A 17512-nucleotide genomic window follows, 5' to 3' on the forward strand; every position below is an offset into this window, starting at 1 on the left:
CTATCGAAAACAAACATAATATTACAATCTAAGATTGAAGCTTTCAATTTTTTCTGTTCTCACAGATTTTCCTTAAAGTGGCTGAAGATCATGGAGTTGACACTGAAGTACCCTCAGGTGAGTTTGGACCTTACAAATAGGAGTCTGAAACCAGCGCGTCACTCTGAGTGTGTGTGTGTCTATGTGTACGCATGCATGTGCATATGACCTACCTGCATACCTGTGTCCCTGCGTGCTTGTCAGATGGCACTCTGCCTGTCAGGAGGAGGAGGAGGAGGACCCATGCCTTCGGTGGAGGAGACCATCAGAGCTGCTTGAGACCTTTAACAGAGGACGACAACAACGACTGGAATGACTCTGAAGGAGACCCTGGTACGCCAAAACACACAATGCAAAATAATACAAGGCACAACAATGCACACTACACCCAATACACAACTAGTCACAAAAAAACAAAATAATGTACAACAGCTCTCAATGACACACATGGGTCAGACAGGATCAGATGGTTGTTACTGTATCTATGCAGACTTCTTAGTGATTGCAGTTGTCTATTGGAGTCGCCATCTTGGATGAGGGAGCTTCTCCTCCAGACAAGTTAGATCCATATACAATTAAAATAATCATAACTCACAGATCCACAGTGTATAATATAATTTTCTCATCTACCCAAGCTGTTGGTATAAACTGGCGGGTAGACGATTTGGATTTCCTCATGACATCTGATATATTAGCAACAGAGGGGAGGTAGAACCTTCAAGTTGTTGGGTGAGAGGGAGGCGGGAGTAATACAGGGAAAAGTGAACTGCAGGAGATGGGAGGGGTCATTTGCTTCTGGATCTGGTCCATTTTTTTGAGTCAAAAATGTCATCAGTGAGTTACAGTTGTGGCCAGAGTAAAAAATGTGGAGGAAAAGAGTCTGGAGTAAGTGACCATTGCCAGCACTGATATATTTCTGAATAATACTGTTGATAGAGGGTCTTTGGAAAGTAGAATACAGTTATGTTACATTTGTTTATGAATTGTGGGACTAGTTCTCCAGTTCTGCACGAACATGTGTCGTCTACCTGTGTGTCATTATTATGTATCTTCCAATCAGAGGGCAGAGACACAGATTGTCTGAACGGTATGGAAGGTAAAGGATCCTCTCAGGTGACCGGCTGGAGTTTGAGGCAGCAGCAATTTGTGGCTCTCATGTGGAAACGATTCCTGTATGCACGCCGATCCAGGAAAGGCTTCTTCGCTCAGGTGCGCCCCCTTCTGACTGACATCTGTGCCGTCTCATACATTTACCATCATGTCTGACATCTTGCGGTTTGTCTGGAAAACATTTATGGTGTCTGTTTCAGATCGTCCTGCCCGCCGTGTTTGTCTGCATAGCACTGGTATTCAGTCTCATTGTGCCTCCCTTTGGAAAGTACCCCAGTCTGGAGCTGCAGCCTTGGATGTACGAGGACCAGGTCACCTTCATCAGGTATGTAACTGCCGGTCTTGATCAGGCTGTAGTCCTAGTTTTTGTGCAGCCTGTCGTCAGTCAAGCCTTGGTTTGGGCCTAGTCCAAGTTAATGCTTAGTCCTGGTTTCATTGTAGTCCTGGTCCTTACTCTGTGTTCCTGCTCCCAGTAACGACGAACCGGCAGACCACACCATGCAGCAGTTGATGGCGGCTCTACTGGACGTTCCGGGCTTTGGGACACGCTGCATGGATGGACACCCAATCCCGTAAGTAGGGCCACCCTTTCTCCAGGTCTCAGAAAGTAGTCCTCGGTCGAGGTCTGATCTGTGTGTCTTTTTGACTCGCCATCCACTCGGTCAGTGAAGCTCCGTGTACAATGGGCGACGAGGATTGGAGCACCCCAGAGGTTCCTGAGAGTGTCCACGAGCTCTTCAACGCCGGGAACTGGACTATGGAGGATCCATCACCTGCCTGTTACTGCAGCTGTGACAGCAAGAAGAAGATGCTGCCGGAATGTCCTGCAGGTGCTGGAGGTCTGCCGCCCCCCGAGGTGAGTGCACAGCCAGGAAAGAGGGGGACACACTGTCCACTATCTCGCACCTCTTTATGGGCAAACAGACCATGCAGTGGATTAAGGGTCTCTAACCAGCTGTGAACATTTTAGTTTCGAGATGCTGCCTGAGTTTTGAAGTTATCAGTTAGCCTGTTAGCCCACACTCGACACACTGGGCTCTCGGCTCTGCCTCGCTACCTCCATTCTGAACTAATTAAAGTCAGGGTTGAACTTACGGATATATTTTGCCTTTAAGAAGGGGGTGGAATCGCTTGCATCTTCTTTTATTAATTTTAAAAACTTCTCTATCACTTCTGTCAAAAGTTACACCTCGCTTGTTCTTCTGCTGCTTATGGGAGCGGGTTCAACAACTGAATGACACATCACTGCCCCAAGTGGTTGTAAATTGCATTGGGGTCCCGGGGCCCTCACGGGCCACAGGAGCAGAACTGAGAGTTTTTCATGGCCCAGTAGTTGATTGAGAGTCACTGGACTAAAGGGACAAGAGTTCCGCTTTCGGTCCAGACCGATCAACCTAGCTCAGCCATACTTTTCTTACTCTCTTGTCATCATGGTCAGTGATAGTTCCGGGCGATAGCGCCCCAAAGCGAGCAGCTGTTGTAAATTCATGATGTTGTTCAGGCGGTTTGATTCGTTAAAAATAAAACGTGTTTGTGTTGTTTAGATGAAGCTCAGCTACACCGACACCCTGCAAAACCTGACCGGAAGGAACATTTCTGACTACCTGGTGAAAACCTACGCTCAGATCATCGGCAAGAGGTGAGACACACACCTGTCTGTCTGTCTGTCTGTCTGTCTGTCTGTCTGTCTGTCTGTCTGTCTGTCTGTCTGTCTGCCTGTCTGCCTGCCTGTCTGCCTGTCTGTCTGTCTGAAACACACTTATGTGATCTAGTTTGTATTTTATGTTTCCTCAGCCTGAAGAACAAAGTCTGGGTGAATGAATTCAGGTTTGTGTGTGCTTTATTTTCAAACTTATGAGCTTTGTGTCTGTGGTTGTTTCAGATAATCACATCTTCCCTTTGCGCCTGTCTGCAGGTATGGAGGCTTCTCATTGGGCGCCAGGAGCATGCAGGTCCTCCCACCAGCCAATGAGATCGATGATGCCATCAAGAGAGTCCGAAAGATTTTTGAGTTACAGAAAGTGAGTCAGAGGAAGTAATATTTAGAAGTAAAGTAGATTAAAATGGTCAGAAAACTCTTCAAACTCTTGAGTCTTTGAAACGGCTTGTTGTCCGTCAGATTTTCAATAACCGATATCTCGATAACCAACACCTCATTACCTTACTCTTTGTTAACCAACAACTCTTTAACAATAACAATTCCATGTACTTCCTATATTTATTATACAGTAGTTCCTGTAGTTCATTGTAGTTCCCTGTAGTTCCAACCGTTGATGCAGTTCTTTTATTTCCTGCATGTCCTGTAGGTCCGGTAGTTCCCTGTACTTCCTGTACTGTACGTTTTCCCTGTAATTCCTGTACTTTCCGTTTTCCCTGTACTTCCTGTACTTCCCTGTGAAGTGGACCGTTCAGTCAGATTGACATCACTTCACAGGAAGTAGATGAGCCAGAATACCCAACGGTCACCTTGGCCCCACCGAAAAAGCAAAAGATGTCTGTGTTAGGTTACCATGGTAACACAAGAAGCAACTGTGTAGGACATTCCCTATAATGCGTTTTGAGAGAGAAGGTTCCCTGGGTCACCAGTAAGGGGCGCTCTCTTTCTCCACAGTGTCAGATGTTAAAAGTCAAATGTGTTCTGCAGGGAGCTGCCGCCGACCGATTCCTCGACTCTCTATCAGGTTTCATCAATGGGCTGGACACCAAGAACAATGTGAAGGTGAGCAACAACAACAGCAACACACACAGACCTGCATACTGTCTCACACCTCTGCAGCATTGGCGGCACTGAGGGTGCAGAGTGAGAATGAAATGAGGACACGGCCGCTCTGATTGGTCCCTGAAACAGATCTGGTTTAACAACAAAGGCTGGCACAGCATTGGAGCCTTCATCAACGTGATGAGTAATGGCATCCTGAGAGCCAACCTGCCCCCAGGCAGCGACCCCAGCAAGTACGGCATCAGCGCCTTCAACCACCCACTCAACCTGACCAAGGAGCAGCTGTCCCAGGTGGCTCTGTGAGTACGACACACGTACTACACACCTGCACACGCCTTCATACACATGTGCACACACACTTCTACATATCACGACACATCTGGACGTCATACAAACTGCACATATGTGCACATAGCCCTATATTAACCTGCACTCTACACGCTTATACATGTGCGCTGACCTCTAAAAGCACCTGTATAAACACCTGTACTGTACACACACACACACACACACACACACACACACACGCCCACACTTGCATACACAACTCTTACACACACATTTATACAGATATAATCACACAGATATAATGTGTATACAGATATAAACCTTTATATACCTTCACCAACACCTGCACACACTCTTATCCACACACTTGTACAACACACCTGTACACATGTCTGTACTACATACTTGTATACACAACTGCTACAAACCAGTAAACACCTGTACACACAGCTGTCTACAGCTTTACACATACCTTCACAATACACCTGTATATGCACACCTCTATCACACATCTGTACAGACACCTGTACACCCATATACAACATGCTTTTATATAAATCTACACACACTTGTACTGCACTCCTGTGCACACACATTGATATACAAAACTGTTGCACACCCGTGCAAGCACACTTGTACACAAACCTGTACACAATTCTAAACTTTTGTACTACACACCTATAGACACCATTTTACACCTGTACACCTTTCTATAGAACTGCTACACATCTTTGCAATACACCTACATACACACCTCCTACACAACCTGACTCTGCTCCACACTGATATAGATACACACCTCTACAACACACCAAAATGTTCATCTCTCCCTCCTCTTCCTCCTCCACCTCTTAATCTGCAGGGTAACGACCTCCGTGGATGTGCTGGTGTCCATCTGTGTCATCTTCGCCATGTCCTTCGTCCCCGCCAGCTTCGTGGTCTTCCTCATTCAGGAGCGAGTGAGCAAAGCCAAACACATGCAGTTCATCAGCGGCGTGCATCCACTCCTCTACTGGATTGCCAACTTCATCTGGGACATGGTGAGACGCAAAACTAGCAGCCATTTCCCGTCTGTCGCGCTGCGTGTGACGTGTGACGTTGATGGCTTTGTGTCTCCGCAGTGTAACTACGTTGTCCCGGCAACACTGGTCGTCCTCATCTTCGTCTGTTTCCAACAAAATGCATACGTGTCCTCCACCAACCTGCCAGCTCTCGCTCTACTGCTGCTGCTCTACGGGTCAGATACTACAACACTCTACTACACTCTATTACTCTGTACTGCACTCCCCTACATTTTATCACACTCTACAACTCTGTACTGCGGTCTACTAATCTGTACTACACTCTGACCACTCTGTGTTACACTTTACTTTACTACTCTGTTGTAGTACTATAGTTTACTACTGTGTAGTGCACTTTAATAGTCTGTGCTACACTTTACTACTCTGGACTCCACTTTACTACTCTGCAATAAACTTTACTACTCTGGACTACATTTTACTTTCACTACAATTACTATACTCTTCTACATTCTAATGTGCTACACTTTGTGCCAAATACCACACAGCCATCTCAAGGCGCTTTTACACAAAAAACTTAACTTCACTATACTGTACTCTACTGCACTCTATTACTCTGTAGTACATGGTACTACACCCGTTATGCTCTGTATTACACTGTACATTACCATACTGTACTAAACTCTACTACACTATGTTATCTTTACCACACTGTGCCAAACTGTAATACGCCTTCCGGTGTCTCGGCCGCCAACAGCTGGTCGATCACGCCTCTCATGTACCCAGCCTCCTTCTTCTTCACCATCCCGAGCACGGCCTACGTCGTCCTCACCAGCGTCAACATCCTCATCGGCATCAACGGCAGCATCTCCACCTTTGTGATGGAGCTGTTTGGAAACAACGTGAGCTCCTCCTCTTGCTCCCGCTCTTCTCTTAAAGCACGGCTTGAGCGGCCAACTTTTAAATCATTCCGCCCGTGTCTTTGTTCCCCAAGGAGATCGGAGGGATTAACGACATTCTGAAGAACGTGCTGCTCATATTCCCACATTTCTGCCTCGGACGAGGGCTGATTGACATGGTGAAGAACCAGGCAATGGCTGATGCCCTCGAGAGATTCGGTAACACCCATAAAACCTCATTTGAATATTATGATGATGATGATGATGATGATGATGATGATGATGATGTTACAGGTGAGAACCGGCTCCGCTCGCCTCTCGAGTGGGACATGGTGGGTAAGAACCTGTTCGCCATGGCGGTTGAGGGCGTGGTCTTCTTCATCATCACCGTCCTCATCCAGTACAGATTCTGCATCAAAACCAAGTGAGCACTCAAACAACCAACCACAGCTCCCCTGCTGGTCACAGCCAGTTACTGCGCACTAGGCTTCATGGGTGAACCTGTGTGTGTGTGTGTGTGTGTGTGTGTGTGTGTGTGTGTGTGTGTGTGTGTGTGTGTGTGTGTGTGTGTGTGTGTGTGTGTGTGTGCGGGCGCGCGCAGGCCGACCAGTAAACTCACCAAACTGGGCCCCCTGGGTGAGGAAGACGAGGACGTCGCCCGAGAGAGACAACGCATCGTCCACGGCCTCGGACACGGAGACATCCTGGAGCTCCGGCAGCTCACCAAGGCAACACGAAACACAGAAACACAACGCAGTAACATCACGACAACAACGTAACACAACACACGTATCACAGCCACAGTAGTTTAAACAGTTTCTTGTAACGTCCTGTTCTAATGACGGTCACAGAGCACGTAGTTATTGTTGTGTTGCTGTGACACAGCAGCTGAACGGTCAGCACTGTGTGGGTCAGTCTAAAGACTGAGTCAGTCCAGCTGAAGTTACAACAGTTAGTGGGAGGAAGACACTCTATAATCTGGATTTTAGGAGGAAGACGGTCTATAATCTGGATTTTTGGAGGAAGACGATCTATAATCTGGATGTCAGTTGAAGTTACATGAGTTGGTGGGAGGAATATGCTCTATATTCTGGATTTTAGAGTGAATATGATCTATTATAGAGTTTAGGATGAATATGCTCTATAACCCAAATTTTAGGAAGAAGACAGTCTGTAATCTGTACTTTAGGAGGAAGATGCTCTATAATCTGGACGTTATCTGATGTTACAACACTTCGTGGGGGGAAGATGCTCTATAGAATCCTTTCTCCTCAGAGAAAAAGAGAGACAGCAACTCTATAATCATTTTCCGTGTGTGTGTGTGCACTCGTGCAGGTGTTTAAGAGAAAGCAGAAGCCTGCGGTGGATCGCCTCTGTGTGGGGATTCCTCCCGGAGAGGTGAGAGTCATGACGCCTCATTCTTCCATTCCACAGCACTAAAGAACCCCAGTGACCCACAACCTGTGTGTCTGTTTCTGTGTGTTCAGTGTTTCGGCCTGCTCGGTGTGAACGGGGCCGGTAAGACCACCACCTTCAAGATGCTGACCGGAGACACCTTGGTCACCAGCGGGGAAGCATTCCTGGCCGGGAAGAGGTGAGGTCAAAGGTCAGGCTGAGCTCAGGATTGGGCCCTCAGACCTTGGCGGGATTCTGTTTCTGTGATGAGTTTTTTCTGGATCCTCAGTGGATGTGTCCTTACTTATTTCGGATTGGCGTGTGGTTCCGAAGTATCTGAGTGTGTGTGTGTGTGCGTGTGTGTGTGTGTAGCATCCTGAGGGAGATCGATGAGGTGCATCAGAACATAGGATACTGTCCTCAGTTCGACGCCGTCAACGACCTGCTGACCGGACGAGAACATCTGGAGCTGTACGCCATCCTCAGAGGAGTCCCCGAGAAAGAAGTCTGCGACGTCAGTGTCATACAAAGAAAGACACGCTTGCAAACAACACGCGTAAAAATCTGCAAATCTTTTTGATGGTGCTGCTCTCTGTGGTGCAGGTTGCGGAGTGGGGCATCAGGAAACTCAGTCTGCTGAAATATGCAGATAAAGCAGTAGGGAGCTACAGCGGAGGAAACATGAGGAAACTCTCCACAGCCATGGCTTTGATCGGAGCCCCTCCTGTCGTCTTTCTGGTAAACCACACCTTCTTCTGTCCCAGTCTGATTGGATGGCGCTCACCCATACCCTGAACACACCTGGATTATATCACACAGTGGTTTTCTTTGTGGTTTTGGAGATGCTTTAGCCTCCATCTTCTTCTCGTTGATGCAGCTGAGAGGTCTGCGCACTGAAAGCAGGATTTGAGAGAAAGTTTTTAACAGCTGTGAGTTACACAACCGGGGCAGTAGCCAATCAGAGAGCAGCAGAGCTGTTATGAAGCGGGATTTGGTCGTTGGGTGGATGAGGTGCATTGTGTAACCGGGAGGATTAGGAGGAGCTGCGGCTGTTAACTGAGAACAGAAGAGAGAGGCAGGAGGGTCAGAAGCACCACAGAAGAAGAGGCGCTGTGAGGACAATGCCGCTCCTCCCGCTGCTCCTCACCTTCACTGTCTGCTTCCTGCTTCACCTGTGGGCCAACCTGAACCTGGCTGTGCTCCTCGTTACAGGACGAACCCACCACTGGCATGGACCCCAAGGCCCGCCGCGCCCTCTGGAACTGCATCCACAGCGTCATCAAGGAGGGACGCTCCGTCGTCCTCACCTCACACAGGTGAGACATACTGAGGGTGCTTTCGAATAGCCCCTCCGACCTCCTTTCCTATCCACTTCTCCTTAACCCCGTGGATGACGTCATGCACAGTTAAGGAAAGGTGTAATTAGGCTTCCTAAAGGAGTTCGGGAAAGGCGATCGCGTTGTTTTGACAATTGGACCGCACTTCCACTAGGTGGCGTAATAATAATCCTGCGAAGGTTAGTGACGTCTGTCGTTGTGAAAAAAAACAAAAAATTTCCAACAACGCATATTTCTACTCACTGATGATATCAGTGGCTCTAACCACTGAGATAATCTCAAATATCACAAGGTTTGAATTGAAATCAAAGGAAAAGAGGAACTAACAATCAAACTGAAAATAGGCTGCTCAAAAACTTTACAGTGTTCGTTTGACAACATCCAGAACATTCCTAGTTGGGATCTGGGTTTTAGATTATTTAGAGTTGTTCAAGGCAGATTACTGCTTTGGTAATTTACGTGATCTGCTCCTTTTTCAGTCATCCTGAGTTTCCCTGAACGCTCCGATGAGCGGGTCCCTTTAAATGTTGTCGCCGCAAGGAATTGTGGGGCAGCATGAGTTGGTCTCCTTTGGTATGCATCGGTGTTTCCGAGGCTAAAGGAGGTTCTAAAGGAAGCATCGAGCCTCCTTTCCTTAGCTTCGAGAGAATTCCAACGCTCCTTATCATGGCCGCCACTTAAACATTTCTAGGGGTTAAGGAAAAGTGGATAGGAAAGGAGATAGGAGGGACTATTCAGACGCACCCTTTGTCTTCCTCACCTCACACAGATGAGACATGCTATGTCTGGGACTTACTCAATAGGACTCACCTCACACACTTTTACTTCACATAGGTGAAACTTATCTCGTAGTCCTCACCTCACACAGGTAAAATCATTCCGCCATCCTCTCCTCCTATAGATCAGACTCTTTCAATCATCTAACTTTACTTCACATAGGTGAGACACAATCTTTCGGCCTTTACTCACACAGGTGAGATACAGTACGTTTTGTCTTTTTCACCTCACAAAGGTGAAACTTGTCCCATAGTCCTCACCCGACACAGGTGAGACACTCCCCGCCGCTGGGGGTTCAAATCCCAGACTCCGCTTGTCTTTGTATTTCAGTGTCTCTCGGTAAAATACAACTCGCTCCCAATTGTATGTATGTGTTTTTGACTGTGTGTGTGTGTGTGTGTGTGTGTGTGTGTGTGTGTGTGTGTGTGTGTGTGTGTGTGTGTGTGTGTGTGTGTGTGTGTGTGTGTGTGTCACAGTATGGAGGAGTGTGAGGCTCTGTGTACCAGGATGGCCATTATGGTCAACGGCAGGTTCAGGTGTCTCGGCAGCGTCCAACATCTGAAGAACAGGTGTGCAAACGCACTCACACACACTGAAGACACCAGGAGACTGGGCTGGATATGTCTCTCACTGTGTGTGTGTGTGTGTGTGTGTGTTGTCCATCAGGTTTGGTGACGGGTACACCATCATCCTGCGGGTCGCGGGACCCGACCCCGACCTGCTGCCCGTCATGAAGTTCATCGAGAGCGAGTTGAGCGGCAGCACGCTGAAAGAGAAGCACCGCAACATGCTGCAGTACCAGCTCCCGTCCTCCCTCACCTCGCTCGCCCACATCTTCTCCATCCTCGCCAAGAACAAGGACACGCTGAGGATCGAAGACTACTCCGTCAGCCAGACCACCCTAGACCAGGTACTACACAAACACACAGGATCCTTTATTGCAGTAGGGTTCCTGAAGGGAAGAGGGTGGATGTGTTGTGAAGCGTACGACGGATTCCGAATGTAGTCCAGTAGACCCTGATGGTGCAAGGACTTATGGGTAATGTGGTCTGTTGTGAAAGTGGAGGTCCAGGAGGTGACGGAGTCGATGGGTAATGCCGACTGTGTCTTGTGTTTCAGGTGTTTGTGAACTTCGCCAAGGACCAGAGCGACGACTATCATTCAAAAGACAACTCGGTGCGGCGGAAAGAAATCACCATCGACTTGTCGACGCTCAACGCCGCCCACGGCGCCGCCAGAGAAGCGGGCGGGCCGAGTGAGAGTGTCATGTGAAGACATCTCTGACGTCCCGTGACACGCGCCCAGACTCAACCCACTCCACGGTGATGTCACACACTGTGGGCGGGGTCACCTGCTGCCTTATGCCAGTCAATGCAAAGGTCTTCCTATGGGGGGCAGAACCACCAAAAAAAAAAAAAAAAAAAGACTTGAACTTCTGACCTCCTCTCGTCTTCCTGATTGATGAGTCTGTTTGTAGAATGATGAAGAATTATTCATAAAAAAAGAAAGAAAGCCCTGATTCCTTTTTACTGTCCCCCTTTTATTTATATGTGTAGTTGGAACAGGAAGCTGTAATTTGTCGTTTTATTTTTGAGGGGGCTCTTGCTGTAGTGTTTCACAGCCAATCAGAACGTTCAATTCAAAGAGGACATAGTTTTTATAGTGTTTTATAAAGAAAAAAATATATATATGCAAGTTGTGAAAGAGCGGGGGAAAAAAAATTAAAATCCTCAGCTGCTGATCGGCAGGTTTGTGTTTGCACTGTAATCAGGTTCGATTCCCTCTGATCGTTTTCACTGAGGAACAATAAAGCAGGAAACCAGAGCCCCGCCTCATCCGACTCTTACTTACACACACACACACACTCATGAAGAATTTGCCATTTGAGACCAGAACCTGGTGGATGGGAGCGTCCGGGACGAGGCTCTTTTATTGTTCGACGGACAAACTTGAGGCAACTCAAAGCACCGTGAGGATTGTGATAAAGAACAGTCACCTGATAACAGTCATTCAAACGGGCTTTCCCCACCAGGAAGCTCCGCCCTCACAGGTGTCACCGGATCAAACCTGCACCTTGGAACTGGGAGCTACTGGAGGTGAGTCATCGGTTTCCTTTTTCTTCGGGATCTAAAACAAAAGTTACGATTTCAGACTGAAATATGGAAGGTTTTTGCTCTTCTTTTTTTTTTTTTTAATTACACATTGTCACGCTGTATCATCTTAAACAACTGAAACAAAAACAGCTAAAGAGAAGAAAAAAAAAAAAAACCTGATTATTACAGAAGTTGAAGGAGGCGTAGCACCTTCAGAAGGATGCGATCAGGAGGCGCGACGGAGCTGCTGAGGTCCTTCAGATTGAATGAGTCCCATATGTTCATCAAACCAACCAACAAACAGCAAGTCAGACACAGAAAGGGTGTGTGTGTGTGTGTGTGTGTGTGTGTTCGTTCAGTTCTCCTCGTCATCACTGTGCTGCGTCTTCTCCTCCTTCGCAGTGCTCTCGTCAATGTTCTCCAGCGAGTCGGCGCGCTGCAGCATGAGCTCGGACGCGCTGATGCACGGCAGCGTGTTCTGCTCCGGGAACATCCACGGCTTCAGGCTCGGCTCGTGTTTCCGCTTCCACTCCGGGTACTTGAGGGACAACTTGTAGATCTTCCTCATGGCCTGAGAGGACAGAGACGAGCAGAGGGCCTGTGAGACGGAGGTGGAGGTGGAGGTGGATGAGCCGTCATTTTTGGGTTGTTTTTTTTTTTACCTTTGGAGCCACAAACTGAGAAACTCTGTTCACCACCCATTTTGGTAACGAGCCTGCGGACACAGACGCCACAGACATAAAAGGTCAGATGTCACACGGTTCGCACGGCACGGCGGAGGTCGGCGCCTCACCTCGAGGGTCCACCTGGGTCAAGTAGTAGAGGGTGGAGCTGGAGGCCCCGTTGGACTGGATCAGGTACCCGGTCAGCAGAGACACGGCTCGGACGTAGTCCTTCTTAGGAGGGTGTTGCTATGGAGACACAGGAGACAGGAGGAATGTGACCGGCTGTCTCAGGAAGAGGAGTCCCGACAGTTCATCACCCGGTTGACCTCGAACACGCCGTTTCCGTAGCAACCGACACTGACCGGGTGTTTGACGGAGTAGTTGATGATCAGGAAGTCGTTACCGAGCGGGAGCCATGACCTCATGGTAACGAAATCTCTGTTCTTCAGAGGACCCGGACACTTCCCTAACACACACACACACACACACACACACACACACACACACACACACACACACACACACACACACACACACACACACACACACACACACACACACACACACACACACACACACACACACACACACACACACACACACACACACACACACACACACACACACACACACACACACACACACACACACACACACACACACACACACACACACACACACACACACACACACACACACACACACACACACACACACACACACACACACACACACACACACACACACACACACACACACACACACACACACACACACACACACACACACACACACGTAGTGGAGTTACAGCAGTGTAACACAAGCCGTAACACCCGTGTGAGTAATGCAACGTGTGTGTGTATACTTACAGGAGTAGTATCCCACGTCTGCGTTGACGGTGAGTCGGCCAATGTCGTACGTGTCGATCATGTTGGTGTCCCACTTTTTGCGGTAGCTGGTGTCATGGAGGACGTCGTATAGCGTCTCCGCCTTCACGTCTTTACACACGATTCTCATCTAAGACACACACACACACACACATTTAGACTACAATCAAGCTTTACCCACTTTAAGTTCAGCTGAAACCATAACACTAACCACAGCCTCCATCTATGTCTCCATGGTAACATGAGTTTCAGTCAGGATATAAGCGAACACACAAACTGTTTTAGTTCCAGGTCTGTCCACCAGATGTCAGCAGTGATGTTACTCAAGCTAACAGCAGCTGGAGGGGAGTCATGACTCCTGATCAGGTGCTTTATTGGCCCAGAGGCTTCTTTCAGATGTTTTGGAGTTTGGAAATACAAAACCAGGTCTCAGGGGGCGTCTTCACGTCCCTCCAGAATAAACCCCAGAGTGGAAATATAACCGGTCTTTGTCCTCTCGGCCTCTCTCGTCAGAGCCGCTCGGCCTCACACTGTAGGACGTCACTTAATTTTTCCACTGCTGTCATCTTACAGGAGCGTCGGGCTCGGCTGAGTCGCGGTCATCAGACACCGCGAGGGTCAGCGCTGGAAAACGCTCCATGTAACTCAATCAGCAGCACGCCGCCGTGCCTGAATCATTCATGAAGGCTCCCGCTCCGTCTCATTGTCCACCCGTCACTCAGCCACCAGCAACTCATAAAGGGCCTAAAGCACCGCAAACTTTGGGGTTCCAGCATTAGGCCAGATCAATGGTTGCCAACCTTTTCTTGAGGGAACCAAATGTTTACTATTGTGAAACCAGACCCCCACAACACCCTGTACAAGTACAAAAGAAAGTGGAGGGAACCTCAGAACACACAACATGTAAAATATAGCGTCTTTATTACAAAGGTCATGTTTCTGACTGTGCTTTTTATCCTTTGCTTCAATGAAGTCGCATTTAATGCTACGCTCTCTTTTAAACAGAATCTTCTTTCTCTTTTGCCCGACGTGAAATTTCTTCTCCCACTGCCGACTTTGCAAGATTATTTACTGTGTAAACAGATCTTTGCGTTCAAACATGCCCTCATAAAAATTTTGAAAAATCACATTTTTGAAAAACAACATTTTGATGTAAATGTAGTGGTTTCGTGATATAAATGAAATAAATGCTGACTCGTCTATTTTTAAAAAGAAAAAAGGGCTTCATGGACCCCAGGTTGGAAATTGTTGCATTACAGGACGCCCGAGTTTGAAATTATAATAAAGTATGGAGTCATTTGATGAATATTGACGAGGACGTTGACAGAGCCAGAAGCTGCTGCCATATTCGACGTTGCTTCCCGTCGTGGTCGCCGCACTGCAGATTAAACCAACGCGAGTGAGACGACCCAGTATAAAGTCGTCACCGAGTTGTGAGGCTGCGGCCGTGTCGTTTCATGAATCACTGTGAAACATGAAGACTGATAACAGCTTCCAGCCGGAGATCAGTTTCACGAAGGTTTGTAGCATCACTACCTCACACCTGTTTCCCCTCTCGCCCCCGACACTCCGACTCGGAGCCATAAAGCTTGTGGACCTCCGAACGTCTCTCGGCACGTAGAACAGCCTTGAATTATCACTGCGTCGTTCCTGAACGCTGTTGGGGTTAGAATCAGTGAACTTATCTGTCCTTCTGGTGGCGCTGTCTCACACTGGCTCATGTTCGGTTTCACTTACGTGGCGCTTGAGCTCGCCGTTAATCACCCGTAAACCGATTCACCCTCTTCAACCTGAACCGGCTTCAATCGTCACAAACCCCATGGAGACACGACGGAGGTCAGAGGTCGGCTCCACGACAGCACGCGGGGTTGACACGTAAAGCAGTCGAGAGAGTGACAAGGCGGTGCAGATCGGCTCAGAGTGACACCTGAAGCGACGGGATCACTTCCTGACCTTTGACCTCTGACCTGCTGCCGAGGCAGTACCTTTGAAACACGTAAAGATCAAAAGGTGAGCGACCCGTGTGCCTCAACAGAACAAAAGTACGTGTCAACAGATGTCCTGCCGCACAAATCAAACAGCGTGGTGGAGTCAGACTTCATGGTGACTCCACCAACGAAGAAGAGCTGTGAGGTGGCGGACGTTCAAACACCATATATACACATATATATATATACACACATTTAAGATGTGAACTGGTCTCTGGGTTCGGTTTCCAGACGTCTGGATCCGGTTCTATTAGTTCTAAAAAGGATGGCTGGTTCCGAGAATCCTGGACTCCTGGGATTGGTCGTTCAGATTCTACGTTTAAGATGATCCGCTGGTTTCTTGAGCCAGACCAATTAGGATCTGGTTCCAGGTCAAACGTCTTGTCTTTCGTTCACCGACCAGCTGCCGAAGCCAATTTAAAAGAAAAGGTACGTGAAATTAGCAGCAGATATAAAAAAAACATGAGAGCGGAAGGACTCAACTTTCCCTACCCAATCCTGACCCGTTCAAACCGATCTCACACCCGAATTGTTCACACATGGGAGTTTAATCCAGTCTCTATGAAGAGACGTCACATAGTGGATCTACACGTTCGCCTTGGCCGACATCAAAACTGCACAAATATTGACCTTCAGTGCTGAAAACAGGCCGAGCAGGTTCAGGAAGAGCCGGGTCAATATTTGTACTCCTGAATCGAGTCTTTGGCTCATTGGAGAAAAAGAACCAGCCGAGTCTAGACGGATCCCAAGAGATCCTCCGAGAGGAACCACAACAACAATCCACACGTTTTCACAATAAATTGTTAAATATCCGTCAATGGTTTAAATTTCTGCTTTTAGTTTCTGATCGTTTGACCAGATGAGAACTTTTGGACTGACTTTAAGCTTGTTTTGAATTTAAATTGACATGGTTCTACTGGTATTCCATCTCTCTGGGGGGCACCTGATCTAGATCAGTCCCAGTCCAGCGGATCTGGATCAGTTCCTACCCCGGTCCGGTGTCGTACCTTGAGCTTCTGAACGGTGGCGTTCTCCTCGTCGCGGCACCACACCGTCACGCCGCCCTTGTTGTAGCGGCTCGTCCATCCCTCGGCGCTCAGACACTGCTCCTTGAACGAAGCGAAGTCCGAGTCGTCCGGGATTTGCACCGGCATCCTTTTACTCCCGGGATCAGGCCTTCACATCCGGACTGGACAGAGTGAGAACGGACAGGTGAGTCCGGGCCGGAGGCGGGTCTGAGGTGTGCGCAGGACCGGCGGAGCCCCGCAGCTTTTATCAGGTCCGAGCGGAGGAGAGAGAGAGAGAGAGAGAGAGAGAGAGAGAGAGAGAGAGAGAGAGAGAGAGAGAGAGGGAGATCTCACTTCGCCCTGCTCTCAGGAACAAGACCACAGGTGTGCACGCACCTTTCTGCCACGCCTCAGGACTACATTACCCATGAGCCCCTGCGCGGGTTGGACCATATGAAGGCACCACTTGAGTAAAAAAAAAAAAAAAAAAAAAAACTGGCTTAAAAAGTGATTTAAAAAATAGATGAAAGAGCTACTAAGATTTAATTTTTTTTAATTTATTCACTCTGGTTTCAGACAAACATAAAACACATAAAACATAAGAAAAATTTAAACACATATGAAACAAAACAAGTTCATTCAAAACACATGTGTCTGTCTTCATGTCGCTAAGCAACATTTTGAAAGAGTCCACTGAAACCAGGTTTTTGAGCTTCAGGGTTTTTTTGTAGTTCGATCCAAGCAGATGGAGCCGCAAACCTGAACGCCATTTTTTCCCCCCAGTTCAGTCTTGACTTTAATACACAAAACTACTACACAGGAAAAAACACTCAGAAATTAACACAAATAAGCCACAAATCAAAAAAAAAAAAAAGAAAAGAGTCATAAAAGAAAAAAGAAAATGATATTCAAGCTGGTGTGGTGCACTGGGGTGCACTATGGGAGACTCCCTTTATATCTTGACCTGTATGAGCAGGAAAGATTCAATCACCCAGCAGGACAAAGAACAATCTGAAAACCTCACTTCGTTGTTTGTTTATTGTTTGTGTGTTTCCAAAAAGCTGTGACTCCTTCAGGGGGATCGATTCTCTGCCACTGAACACTCATCACTTTACAGAGAGCATCTTTGGTGACAGACTGGTGTTGCCTTCAGGTGCAACTGTACATTTGATTCGGCTCCTGTTGACATTAACGTCTGTTGAACAAATGAAAAACAAATCAGAATACGAGGTAAATCTTTGTATTATTTTAGTGTCTTCATCATCAAGAAAGTTTACATCAAAATCTGT

General features: G+C 47.7%; 2 protein-coding genes across 3 annotated transcripts in view; one reads left to right on the forward strand and one right to left on the reverse strand.

The window, feature by feature from the left end:
- Nucleotides 1-11405, forward strand: part of abca1b (ATP-binding cassette, sub-family A (ABC1), member 1B) — a 35327-nt gene extending 23922 nt beyond the window's left edge. The window contains exons 25-49 of the mRNA XM_080465896.1: nucleotides 66-117; nucleotides 244-372; nucleotides 1100-1248; nucleotides 1350-1474; nucleotides 1623-1721; nucleotides 1816-2005; nucleotides 2694-2788; nucleotides 2944-2976; nucleotides 3065-3170; nucleotides 3794-3868; nucleotides 3998-4167; nucleotides 5019-5196; nucleotides 5278-5393; nucleotides 5933-6077; nucleotides 6170-6293; nucleotides 6369-6498; nucleotides 6676-6802; nucleotides 7410-7472; nucleotides 7562-7668; nucleotides 7842-7983; nucleotides 8073-8207; nucleotides 8682-8785; nucleotides 10060-10152; nucleotides 10250-10493; nucleotides 10703-11405. Coding sequence (XP_080322022.1) covers nucleotides 66-117; nucleotides 244-372; nucleotides 1100-1248; nucleotides 1350-1474; nucleotides 1623-1721; nucleotides 1816-2005; nucleotides 2694-2788; nucleotides 2944-2976; nucleotides 3065-3170; nucleotides 3794-3868; nucleotides 3998-4167; nucleotides 5019-5196; nucleotides 5278-5393; nucleotides 5933-6077; nucleotides 6170-6293; nucleotides 6369-6498; nucleotides 6676-6802; nucleotides 7410-7472; nucleotides 7562-7668; nucleotides 7842-7983; nucleotides 8073-8207; nucleotides 8682-8785; nucleotides 10060-10152; nucleotides 10250-10493; nucleotides 10703-10855 — 3084 coding nt within the window. The 3' untranslated portion in view covers nucleotides 10856-11405. The remainder of the gene's footprint in view (nucleotides 1-65; nucleotides 118-243; nucleotides 373-1099; nucleotides 1249-1349; nucleotides 1475-1622; nucleotides 1722-1815; nucleotides 2006-2693; nucleotides 2789-2943; nucleotides 2977-3064; nucleotides 3171-3793; nucleotides 3869-3997; nucleotides 4168-5018; nucleotides 5197-5277; nucleotides 5394-5932; nucleotides 6078-6169; nucleotides 6294-6368; nucleotides 6499-6675; nucleotides 6803-7409; nucleotides 7473-7561; nucleotides 7669-7841; nucleotides 7984-8072; nucleotides 8208-8681; nucleotides 8786-10059; nucleotides 10153-10249; nucleotides 10494-10702) is intronic.
- Nucleotides 11113-16625, reverse strand: stard15 (StAR-related lipid transfer (START) domain containing 15). Of its 2 annotated transcripts, none has more exons than XM_080465925.1 (6): nucleotides 16224-16625; nucleotides 13211-13358; nucleotides 12704-12807; nucleotides 12470-12587; nucleotides 12339-12391; nucleotides 11113-12247 (listed from the first exon to the last, which is right to left on the reverse strand). In XM_080465925.1, the coding sequence occupies exons 1-6, from the start codon at nucleotides 16368-16370 to the stop codon at nucleotides 12032-12034; spliced, it is 786 nt and encodes a 261-aa protein (XP_080322051.1). In that variant the 5' UTR covers nucleotides 16371-16625; the 3' UTR covers nucleotides 11113-12031. The 2 variants fall into 2 exon arrangements, with proteins under 2 accessions (XP_080322051.1, XP_080322052.1); XM_080465926.1 differs by lacking the exon at nucleotides 16224-16625 and adding an exon at nucleotides 14966-14998 and having other exon boundaries at nucleotides 11478-12247.
- Nucleotides 16626-17512: the final 887 nt, after the last annotated feature.

The sequence above is a fragment of the Lipophrys pholis genome (assembly GCF_963383615.2).
Source record: "Lipophrys pholis genome assembly, chromosome: 6".
NCBI lineage: Eukaryota > Metazoa > Chordata > Actinopteri > Blenniiformes > Blenniidae > Lipophrys > Lipophrys pholis.

What these genes read in the sequence shown, in the direction of transcription:
- stard15 (XM_080465925.1), bottom strand. Translation starts at nt 16,370, where the DNA reads ATGCCGGTGCAAATCCCGGACGACTCGGACTTCGCTTCGTTCAAGGAG. An exon ending in CCACCGTTCAGAAGCTCAAG is followed by an intron (nt 13,359 to 16,223) that starts GTACGACACCGG and finishes TGTGTGTCTTAG; the next exon opens with ATGAGAATCGTGTGTAAAGA. An exon ending in ACTACTCCGTCAAACACCCG is followed by an intron (nt 12,588 to 12,703) that starts GTCAGTGTCGGT and finishes GTGTCTCCATAG; the next exon opens with CAACACCCTCCTAAGAAGGA.